At 43.3% G+C, this 12,429-nt stretch overlaps 2 protein-coding genes across 4 annotated transcripts in view; one reads left to right on the top strand and one right to left on the bottom strand.

The window, feature by feature from the left end:
• Positions 1-12,429, bottom strand: part of GTF2A1L (general transcription factor IIA subunit 1 like) — a 94,328-nt gene that overhangs the window by 15,908 nt on the left and 65,991 nt on the right. The gene's annotated exons all lie outside the window — the stretch shown is intronic.
• Positions 1-12,429, top strand: part of LHCGR (luteinizing hormone/choriogonadotropin receptor) — a 61,969-nt gene that overhangs the window by 29,878 nt on the left and 19,662 nt on the right. For all 3 annotated transcript variants that reach the window (XM_070478056.1, XM_070478049.1, XM_070478060.1), the window contains one exon: positions 8,976-9,044. In XM_070478056.1, the coding sequence (XP_070334157.1) occupies positions 8,976-9,044 (69 nt within the window). The remainder of the gene's footprint in view (positions 1-8,975; positions 9,045-12,429) is intronic.

Below are 12,429 nucleotides of genomic sequence, written 5' to 3'. Positions count from 1 at the left end.
CGTCTCATTTATCTCCAAAGCCCAGTGGCCCATGTTCAATTTTGCTCCCATGTCTACATCCTGGCACTCATTCTGCTTTGGTTACATTCCATGGCAGGATCGTGATAAGACAATCAATGACCTTAAATGTCCTTAAAGAAAGAGAAAGCATGTATTGATGACCCAGAAATGAGGAGCTAGTTGTGAAACAAGAGAAGAGACCATCTCAGAGGACTGCCTTTTATGCAATGGATTCTAGAAATTGGTATCAGTGGTGCACTGCATTTGATTAGTAATTTTACTGTGTATAAGTATAATTGAACACATAACAGTTATCATGTTACAAAGCTGTGACCAGTGCAGCCTGGACTCACCAGTGTTGCAATCAAAGGAATACAGAGCAGCAACCAAAAAGAGTTTCAAAATAACTCAAGTTCTTACCTTGCATCTCTTACACATCAGAAAGGAGACTATATCCTAGAAAAACTTCTCTACAATCTTTCTACTCCTGCACTTCCCTCAGGTACTGTAGCTCTTCTAGCTGCTTATAAAGCCTTTCTGACTCACCATCACCTATGGATCAGGAACCACTCATCATCATGTCCCCTGTCAGAACAGGGCATTTACAGAGCACTGAGTGGGGAGGTACTGTGCGCCTTAGGATTTGGGGTCTTTCTGTGTCTTTGCTGAGGACACAAAAGACATACAAGATCCATGTCTTTGGGAAGCTCGCAGTCTCAATGGGAGAAAACATGAAAGAATAATACAAGCCAGTAGACATTCACTGCAAGTGTGCGGTACACAGAAATAAGAAATCTTGGAGAGGTTCTCTTGGGCTGTAGAAGTCAGGCTGTGGACCTGAGTGAGACCTCGCAGAATCAGTAACGCTTGTATGAGTAAATGTGATAAAAATGGCTAATATTTATATAGCACTTATTAAGTGCCTACACGGTTTTAAAGTGCTTTTTTAAAAACTCATTTAAATCTTGCAACCCTTTGAGGTAGGGGCTGTCCACCCCATGTTTAGATGAGGAAACCAAGCCACTGAGAAGTTAAGTAATTCACCCCAGGTCAAGCTTTAGTCTCAGACAGTCTTGGCTCCAGAGTCATGGTCTTAAGCATTATGTGGAACCATATACTGAAAAAGGGGGCGAACATTCCAAGTGAACATGAGCAAAAGCATGGCGGTGGGAAGGAGGAAAGTGGGATGAGGCATATTCATTGGCAGTAAACATCCTGCTTAAGAGACGGAAAATACGTTTAGATAAAGGGCAGGGGTGGAGGAAACACTGGATTGCAGAGGGTTTTGAATGCACAGTTCAGGGGCTAACAGCTTAGAAATAACCCTGGGGAAAAAGTAATAAGAAGAAACCACTCAGTAGAATAGCTCTTATTCAAAGATCACAAATATCCAAGACTTCCTTTGATTCTGACCTCAATCTAAGAGTAATCAGGAAACCAGTAAGTACTCCTCCCAGACAACAAGCACGGCCAGGGGAAAGGACTGAAGCGAGAATGGAAGGAAGCGCAGAAGGTGTGGAAGACCAGTAAGAAAACAAATGTTGAGATACCCACAAGGGTCTATGAGTTCACGCGATGGGGCCGCCCACCAAACCCAAGGGGAAACCAACGACTTCTTCTCACCCGCCACATTTCAGCATCTTGTACACAAGAGCAGCACAGTGTTTTTGTTAGGGGCCATTAACTTATTTTAGTTATGATTCTAAGAAGAATAGTGCCCAGCAGCAGGGCGTAATTGCCCCACTTCTGCAGTTAATGAGGACTGCAGCTCCCTCTCTCCCAGGGAGCCCGTGAGGGCACTGTGCCTCCGTCTCCCTCCTCACTCCTGGCCCTTCATCTGGAAGGGAGTGATTAGTCATTTGCTTGGCACTTATTCTCAGCTGAATGGGCCTTTCTGTACATGCAGGATCATGTGGAGCACCCCGCTGGAAAAGGGTATTACATTCAAAGAGGAAAACCTTATTTCCTCAGCTATAAAGTTCAACTCTCTAATTAGAAAATAATGAAGGCAAGCCTTCTCTTCTCATTATTAGTAGTAGTTGAGATTTCGCTTTTTATGGAAGCTTTCCTACCCTTCCCCCGCCCAGATCTTTACCAACTGTGAGCTCTTTTAATGAAAACAAAACACTTCACTTGATGCTGGAGAAGCTCAGTGGGGCTAATGCTAAAACTATGCATTATGCTCTTATGTCCCTTTAAAGCCATTTGGCTTTTCATTAATTCTCCTCAAGAGGCTACCTTGAAATGCCCCCCACCCTGAATGAGCAGGATTTGGCTGCACCACCCTTACAATATTCTAAATGACTTGTCATACCAGGCTCAAAAAAGGAGTCAACCTTGATTCACGTCTAAACTCCTCACAGAGAAGGAAAGGTCATGGCAATCAATTCTCTAAGACCCTTCAGCGAAGGGTGGCCCAGCAAAGGAGGACAAGATTCCTGGCTGCACCAGTGATGAGCCGCGGGATGATGAGCAGAGAGACTGTTGGGCACTGAAGTAGAAAGCCTGGGCATTAGTCCTGGCTTTAAGTCCACCCAGCTTTGCCAAGTCACAGATCTGCAACAAACTTTCCAATGGGACTATTAATACCTCCTTGTGCAAATTCAATTCAGTCACATTGTGTCAACCACACTGTATCACCACTTAAAAGCTCATATTTAGCAAGCAGGCTGTTTCAGACCATCATGAAAATGTGTCTCATCATCTCTTTTTAAATACTTTTTTTATTTTTAAAATTTTAACTGACAAATAGAATCACTTTTCATTTGTCTTTCCACTGACAAATGGAAAGAACAGCACTATGAACACCTTTATACATCTTACCTAGTTTCACCTACTGTTATCATCTTGCCACATCCACTCCGTCTCTATATATATGTAAATATATACAACACATTTCCCTTTTGCCAAACCATCCAAAAGAAGTTTATAGACATGATACTTCCTACCCAAATACTTCAGCATGTATCTCCCTAAATAGAAACATTCTCTGGAACTATAACACCATTACACCTAAGAAAATCAACATGGATTTAATGACATCATCCAACTTACAGTCTACGTTCAAATGAAAATGTCTTTGACAGATTTTTTTTAAAACTCGGAATTCAAACATTATCCACAGCACTTTTGCTGTTATGTCCCTTCGTCCTCCCAACCTCACTCCCTGAGAACTGTCCTCCCGTCTTCCCCTGCTCTGCAAAACACTAATTCCTTTGAAGGCTTAGGCCAGTTGTCTGGACTCATCCAACTATACTGTCCTGATTAGATGTTAAATGTCTCCCTCTGCCTCAGACCAGGAGGTACATCATGTCATGCTATGCCACTCCTCGGTCATTTAGTTATGGAGGTACTGCCAGACCTCTTCATTGTAAGGGCATGTTTCTCCCTTTGTCATAATTCAGTAAACCATCATGGGATACTTTGAGTTCATGTGACTATCCATTGGCCAACAATCTTTCACCCAGTGGTTTCAGCATTCATTCATTATTCAGTTATTATAGAGAGCTATCAAGTGGTAATTTTAAATGTATCACTCCTCTACATTTATCAGGCAGCACTCTTCTGTATCAAAAAGGTTTCTTTTTTTCTTCATTCTCCTCTCTTTCTCTCTCTCTTTTTAAGTATCACTATGAAACATGGGTTTTTCAAAATGCTATTCAAGGTATTATTCTCCATTGCGATCATTATTATTTTGAATGCATGTCACCTTTTTATTGTAGCATATGGTAAGCTGACACGAACTTGGCCGTGGTGGAGGGAAACATAAAAACTCAGAACTGCTGAAAAGCAAGAGGTGTGCTCAAATCAGAGAGAGGAATTCCTTGCTATGGAGAATGTGAGCCCCAGAGATATGGGGGAGTTCTGATGACATCCAAAACTAGGGTCATGGCAGCATCTAGCAGTGACCAGAGACAGTTATCCACACAACCACTGCCAGGGCACCCACTGAAGAAGTGTCTTCATGCATGAAGAAGTATTCAGATATAAAAGGACTTCAGCAAAGTATTGTAAGAAGAAAGTGGTGACTTTAGGATCCCTCTTCTTTAGGATGGTGTTTGCATGATCATCTGATAAAGATTTGCTTACAGATATACTACCCCAGGGCAGATTTTCTAGAAGAGTGCGCTGCTGATTCCACAAGGTCTGAGTCCACCACACAGCCTTCTGACTCCTCTAACCCCGGAGGACTTGTCCAAGACTTCTCATTTCTGCGCGCCACACAAGCTCACAGGGAATGTCTCCTGGCTTGTGTTATTCTTTCATTATGTCATGTTTTCACTCATTGAGATTATGATCCTTTCAAGGACATGGATGGAGGAAGAAATAGCAACCCACTCCAGTATTCTTGTCTGGGAAATTCCATGGACAGAGGAGCCTGGCAGGCTATCAGCTATGGGATTGCGAAGAGTCAGACACGACTGAGTGACTAACCATGCAAGCACGTGGATCCTCCATATCTTGTGTCCTCAGTAAAGACATGGGAGGACCCCATATCCTAAGGCATGTGATACTTCCCCATTCAGTGGGGACACTCTTTGAGACCCTGAGGATCTATAAACCTAAACTAAGCTTTCTTCTTTGAAATCATTCAAAACCAAGTTGGCTACATGATCTGAGTGGGAACTATGACAAAATGTCTGCGACTGCTACTATAACCCCAGAAATACTTTTAAAGCCCCAGGAATAGTTGGGGTTTGCTATAAGGCAGCATTCAGAATTAGAGTGTCATCTGTGATGAAGTTCTAAAGCCCGAATCTTATTTTGAATAAAAAGGTGCCACTTCTCTGAGTCACAATTTCTGACATTTGAATAGAGAACCTAGACAATGCTTTAAAGTAAGGTGCAGTTATTGTAAGAGATGAGAGAAAAATTCATTTCTATGCCTGTGACAGCATCCTCAGGCAAAGGAAGCCCTCCTCATTTAATTCTGACACCATGATGTTTTGGAGAAAAGCAATCTGAAGTGACTCTCCAGATGTTTTAAAGGGCATTTAAAGCATTCTGCAGGCTGACAACATGAGGTTTCCCACTCACATCTGTAATTTCTCCACTCATTTAATCAAAACAAGGCAGCACATTCTATTGTCTGCAAATGTTAAGAACAGAGGCGAAGAGCAGCAGTTGAAAAGGAAATAGTGAGCCATATTCTTTGGAAAGTTGGAAGAAGCAGAACCCAGAATATTAAAAAAAAAAAAATTTTTAAGACAGGAAAAATGTTCAAATACAAAAATGCAATGATGACAACATAGACCAGAGGTGGTTGAGGGCCCCCAGGGAGTAAGTACATTTGCAGCAGCCCACGCCACTGAGTTGACCTGCTTCATCCAGGAGAAGAAAGGCCCCCACCTCAGCAGAGGAAAATGACAGTTCAATTTAACAGGTCACTGCATTTCAGGACAGACTGTTCAGAGCATGGGAAAGGACATCTTTCCCTCTGTTCTGCCAGAGATCTGGAAGCCACTGTTAAATACGATAATAATAATAATCATAGGCACAACACACTAAGCATTTACTTTGTTCTGGAACCCAGTTCCAAGCACTTAACGTATGTATACTGTTTTAATCTACACAACAGTCTTTTGAGGTCAAGACTATTATTATCATCCCTGTTTTCAGATCAGGAAGTTGAGACGCACAGAGGTTAAGTAACTTGCCTAAAGCAACTCAGTTCATAAGTAGTAGAGCTAGGATTCGAGCCCCGGTAAGGCTTGGGTTCAGGGCTTGCAGGCTTACCTGCAAGGCTGCACTCACAGCAATGGCACTGTAGGCCCCACAAAAACGTCAACTGGAAGATCCTAAGATGTATCAAAAGTAGGATCAGGGTATCACATAACAGTGGTGAGGACTGGGCATTCAGACAAGCGGTGGCAGCTTTGCTTTGTAAGAAGCAGAGTAGGGACTACCTTTCCTACACATGGAGCTCCACCACTAAGAAGGCAGAGAATGCAGTAAGGGGACCAGACTCTGGACTCAGTGCTGTCCAACAGACCATCTGATTTGCACCATGAAAACAATGAGGGCTGCGGCATCCTATTACATATACCCTAGGGCAAGAGGTCGCAAAGTGGCATGCCCAAAGCTCACTGGGAGAGCTTGCTATGAAAGTGCCTTTGCAGACTTCTCTGGTGGCACAGTGGTTAAGAATTCGCCTGCCAATGCTGGAGACATGGGTTCAATCCCTGACCTGGGAAGATCCCACATGCCGCAAAGCAACTAATTCTGTGCGCCACAACTATTGAACCTGTGCTCTAGAGCCCAGGAGTCAAAACTACTGCAGCCCACACACCTGTGCTCCACAAGAGGCCACTGCGATGAGAAGCCCAGGCACCACAGCTAGAGAGTAGCTCCTGCTTGCTGCAACTAGAGGAAGCCTGTGCGCAGCAGTGAAGACCCAGTGCAACCAAAAAATAATTACTTGTTAAAAAGGAAATTAACTCATGACAAAATAATATGCATTTCCAAAAAATGTGCATGTTACTGGCTACCACAGCCAGGTTCTGACTCTAGGTCTGCAGGGCACCTTGTCAATAGGTCTGAGTCTGCATTTCTGGCCAGCAACTCCAGATGATGCCGATTCAGTGGATGGAGGAGACTGATTTGACAAACAGTAGACTAGACTCTAAAAGATGCAATTTCAAAAGTTCCGAGAAGAGACAGGTATGATTTCTTCATCTAAAAGAGATTATTATAAAAGCATTCAGTCCCTAAGATGACAAGCAGCTGACGAAGAACAATATTCTAAGTGTAAAATAAAAAGAGAACTCTAGTGGGATTGTGTGGAGGAGGTAAGAAGGTTGTGTGTAATTGCACAAGACAACAGACATAATCCAAATATCAATCCCCTCAGATTCTACAATATAAATGGTGAAGGAAAACTATTGAAAAATGGCATCCAATAATCCATTACTGAATACAGTTAAGAGCTCATCTGTGAAACTGTAAACACAGGAGAACGCCTATGAGAGCAGGGGGAGCCAGACAAGGCTCTTTCTCCCGTGGAAGGGCAAGGCTACTTCTGCCGCCAGCCTGTTGACTGAGCTCCTGCTAGATAACAGCATTATGAGAGATCGGGGCGAGTTACAAAATGAATTAAATACGATCCCCTGCAATCTCTGAACTCATTATTTTGTAACATCGATATTTTCTGAATTGCAGTCTTTAAATACCATGCTTCAACACTGAGTCCCACCTTTATTCACTTATAGGCTGGTTTGTCTCAGCTGTGTTGATGGAAAGGAAGGGACCCTCCCCACCCCACACACACACTATATACATACATATCACACACAGACAGATACAATGAAATGAAACCCTGTGCTAGTTTTATTTGACAAAGGCTAGAGAAGCCTTGCAGACAGCAGTCACCTGAGGAGTGGGTGGAGACTGTTTGCCACGTCACCCCTTTCATCCTGTCGCTGACACAGCCCACGCAGCTGCCAGCAGCACTGAAAAAGCAAAGTGAGCATCTTGCCAGATGCAGAAGCTTAATTTTATGTCACACCACAGCCCTTTCTTACTTGAGTCTTAAGTCACTGTTTATGGAGAACATACACAAACATTTCCATTTGAGACTGTGGCTTTCAAACTTGCTTGGCTATGGTTTACACTAAGAAATTCATCTTATATATTACCATTTGTCCATTCAATTCACGGAACATATATTCACTGTAATCCTCCCAGATGCGAACAGAATAATCAGAATTCTTGTTCTCATAAAGGTTACATTCTGCTGGGAGAGGCAGACAACAATATAATCATGAGTCAGATGCTGATAAAGTAAATCAGAGAAGGGAGAGGGAGAATGCTGGAATGCTGGGGAAGGGAAGGGTGGTAAAATAGGGCAGTCAGGAAGGGCCACACCAAGAACATAACATTGAACATAGTTCTACAGGAGGAGGAAGAGGGGCCATGTGGATGTTTCAGGGAAGAAAAGGCACATCAACCAGAAAAACTGATGTGCCAGAAGTAGCCCCAGTCAAAGTGTATTCTGGTCTCATTTCCACCAACTGTGGACTTTAGACAAGCCACGTTCTTCTCTGAGCCTCGTTCCTTCTTTGTAAAGTGAAAGGATGCGCCTCGCTCCTCTCCAAGTTCTTTTCTGGCTCTAACATTTCCCAGCATCTGTGTTCTAAGGAGTCTTTAGTCTTGCTCTGGGCAGACTAATATATATGTATGTATACGTATACTTTCATGTACATTACATAAACAATGGTGGCACAAAACGTCATAAACAGTACTACCCTGATTACATGCAACATACTCTAACATTTTCCGGTTTGTTCTATTTCATTTTGTTAAATGCTGATTGCATCCAACTAAATTGATTTCACTATCCAACGGGTCTTAAATAACTATTCACAGACACTGAAATCTTGGTTGTGGAACAAAATATGGCTAACACTAACACCACAGATTCATCTAAGAAAAAGAAACAGTAACTCAGTACTGGAGCCTTCTTCTGCCCTCAGCTTTCAGTGATCCGGAAAACCCACACTGGCCTGGACAACCAGAGATAAGACTTAAGTGTTAGATGGCCCAAGCCTCCAGTTCCAGTTCTGCCACTGTTTTCTCTGACCTTAAGCAAGTTACACAGCAACATGAAGGCTTAGGTTTCTGATCAGAATAGTGGGAATGACAATGAGGATTAAATCATAAAATATATGCAGAATTTTTTGCATATATTTTATTAAGTGTTTATTAAGTGCCAGATAGTGATCAGCATAATGATCATTATCTGGCACTTAATAAACATTTAACAAATTAGTAGTGGTCCTGGTGGTGGAGGTGGAAGTAAACTAGAGCAAGGAAACAGTCTTATCTCAGTAGGCCCTGAGGACCTAAAATGTTAGAAAAACTGAGCTAGATATTGTAAATGCCAGTAATTATCTTAGTAATAAATGTCACAGAAAGAAGAATGTGTGATTCCAAACTATGTTTCTTTCGTTTCTAAAATCTCTCTCCTCCCTCTTCAGAAAACTATATGGAAATGGATTTGAAGAAATACAAAGTCATGCATTCAATGGGACAACACTGATTTCCCTGTAAGTATGTGCGTGTTTCCCCAGCTTATGAATAAAAATGAAATATTACTCTGGCTACCAGATCACAATCAATCTTCAGCAACTAACTCAGGACAAAAATAAACTTTCAAGTGCCTGGTCCTCAGTGTAGCATGCATGTTACTAGGCAACTGGCTGACTGGAAACCCCAGAGCACCCTGATATCAAAAACAGATGCAGCCTGGATACATTGAAGTTGACAGTTTGCTGAAATATTCAACACCCTGCTTTAGGTTCCTCCATCTCACAGCCCCCCTCTCTAGTCCCCTCACTTGGCTTGATGGTGTGTTAGAGGCAGCACGATTTCAGTGAAGAAATTCTTCCTCCTGGCCCCACTGCAAAGATGTTGGATAAGGCCATTTACCAGCCTAATCAGCCTCAACAGGCCCACACAGAATCCCATCTCCCTACTGCGGGGGCTGGGGGCAGGGGTGGGTAAGGAGCTCATTTTCCACAAGGTGAGGGAGCCCTGCATTTTCCCCACACCCTTCCCTGGTCCCCAGTGTGAACAGCCTTCAACTCTAGAGAAGCATCCCCGTTGCTTCCTTCATTGTCCTCAGCCTCTCTTTCTTTCTGTGACCCCTTTCCTTTAAAAAGTGGCTCATTCACAAAGCTTGTGGGGCGGCGGGGGCAGGGGTGCGCTGCTTGAACCATAACAGGTGCCGAGGAAGATGACTATCACCCTACAGTTGTCGAGAGTAAAACCTAACAACATGTGAAAGGCACAACTAAAGCCAAAGTTGAGGAAAGCAAACAGATGAAAAGGCTTTTACCATTAATAAGTCATGTATAAGTTTGGGTTCCCCTGGTGGCTGAGAGTAAAGAATCTGCCTGCAATGTGGGAGACCCAGGTTCAATCCCTGGGTCGGGAAGATCCCTGGGGGATGGAATGGCATCCACTCCAGTATTCTTGCCTGGAGAATCCCATGGACAGAGAAGCCTGGCGGGCTACAGTCCATGGGGTCACAAAGAGTCAGACCCAACTGAATGACTAACACTTTCACTTTTCATGTATAAACCATGGTCTTCACCAGTGCTTCTCCAACTTTAACAAACATAAGAATAGCTGGAGATAGTTAACACACAGATCCCAGGCCCCACTCCCAGACACTTTAATTCAGTAGGTCTAGGGTGGGGCCTGAAAAATCTGAAATTTTAACAAGCTCCCTAGAGCTGCTAATGCTGCCAGTCTGAAGTTGAGTAGCAAAAGTTTATATATAATATATTATATACTTTAATGATAAATATTAACTAAAGACCTTATTATATTAATACCATGTTATGTAGCTTGGTGGCTAAGAAAACAGATCTAAAAGTCACTAACTGGGACTGAAACTCCAATTCCATCATTTATCACCTCGATCTTGAGCAAGTTACTTAAGCACTCTAAACCATAGTGTTTTCATCCATAAAATAGAGCTGTTAATATGTTTATATGGAGGATACACCACCAAAATGAAAAGCTCTGTGTTGTATCCTCAGTACTTAGCACAGTGCCTAGCATAGAGTAGGTGCTCTCTTATTATCTGTCACATTACATAGTTAATTATGAATGAATGATACTAAATATGATTGTTCTCATGCACTTAACACAGGTCTGGCACATTCTATGTGCTCAAGAAATGGCAGCTTTTTAAAAAGTTGTCCTTCCTATCATGGAGTAGATTTTTCCTCATTTTCTTGTGGACCTGAATTCAGTGAGGGTTTCACTCTGGCCAGTTGAATCTGTTTCTGCTGAATTAAAATCAGAGGCCTATCCTCTCTGGGCACAGCACTCCCAGATGCCTCATATTGGTATTGACAAGTGCTTGCCAGGCATCAGCTGTGTATGAAGGAACCTGCTATATTTTGAGATGAAACGAAGATGACTAAGGCCTGGTGTTTGCCCTGCAGGAGTTTACAGCCTAGGAAGAAACACTCCTAAATGGTATGCAAACTGTACACAAAGCAGTTACTAAAACAAGGCAAAGTATGGCACCTGGCCGGAGAGAGGTAAAGTCCTCTGGAATTTCAGGAGCAGAAGAGAAGGGAATTAGAGACAGCCTCATGAAAGATACAGACCTTGAGCCGGGCTTAACTTGGACAAGCAGAGATGGAAGGAAAATGCACTATGTTCAGAGGACAAGAACAGCCCAGAGGAAGGTGCTTAGGATGTGCTCATAGCCCAGAAAATAGTAGGATTTTAAAAGTCCTAGATGTGGATCAAGGACAAAGCAGGAAGGACCTTCGATGCTGGGGTAAAGAATTTGGACTCTCTGCTGTAGAAAACAAGCCTTTGAAAGTCCTGGGGTAGAAAGTATGAGAGGGCTGCTAAGGGAAGGTTGGTGGATGGGTTAGCAGGAAGGGCAGAGGGTTGGAAGGGGCAGTCCAGGGCAGACACAGAAGTCAGAAGTACCTGAGGAGAGGGGATACGTGAAGTCCTTTGTGGCCCAGGTCACCTGTACAAGGAGGAAAAATAAGAGGACTGAATATAAAATTAAGGGAAGACAATAGATGAGGAAAAGAAGCCAGAGCAAAGTCAGAGGCGAGAAGGTAACCAGTAGGGTACACTTTGGGAGGTGAGGGGAAGCAAGACATAGGAGGGAGGTCCTGGCCAACCCCTTGAGAGGCACTGAAATGGGTGTGGACTTAAAAAGTCCCAAAGTTTCATTAGTATGAGTGCCCCATACCTCACAGTTTCAAGAAAGAGGAAACCAAGATCACAAATCAGTTTGCCAAGAACACAAACCTATTTCATTCATTTATTCATTCAACACATCACACCTATTGAGCGTCGCCAATATACGAGGCGCGGTGTTAAGGGCTGGGTCTGCAGCGGTACAGTGGGAACAGCCCCCGCCCTCATGAAGTTTCTAGCAGAAGAGATGGACCAAAAGGCAAAAAATGAATGGACTCATTGCAGGCAGTGATAAATACCGAGAAGGAAATAACTCAGTACTGAGGTTTGAGAAATCACAGTGAGGAGACTGACCCTAGGTTAGGTGCTCAGGGACAGTCCTCACCAAGGATATAATATTTAGGCTGAGTCTTAAGGATGACAAGGGGTCAGCCCCGGCAATCATGAGAGGAAGCACATTACAGAAAGAGGGAGCAGCATGTGCAAAGGGCCTGAGTTGAGCAAGAAAAGAAGTTGATAAGCTCCAAGGATTAGGAGGAGCCTGCTGTGCCTGGAGGGCCATCAGCAAGAGGGACACTGGATGAGATGATCATGGAGATGTATCAGGAGCAAGGCAGCAGGACCGAGGGGCCACGGGAAGGAGTCTGAATTCTCTTCTGAGGGGAAGGAGACCCACTGAAGGGTTTGAGCAGGGCAGAGGGAGTCGTTTTCAAAAGAATTGGGCAAAATTTTTCAACTAGACAATCCAGC

The sequence above is a fragment of the Odocoileus virginianus genome, chromosome 2 (assembly GCF_023699985.2).
Source record: "Odocoileus virginianus isolate 20LAN1187 ecotype Illinois chromosome 2, Ovbor_1.2, whole genome shotgun sequence".
Lineage (NCBI taxonomy): Eukaryota > Metazoa > Chordata > Mammalia > Artiodactyla > Cervidae > Odocoileus > Odocoileus virginianus.
This window is presented reverse-complemented; position numbering and strand designations above follow the sequence as displayed.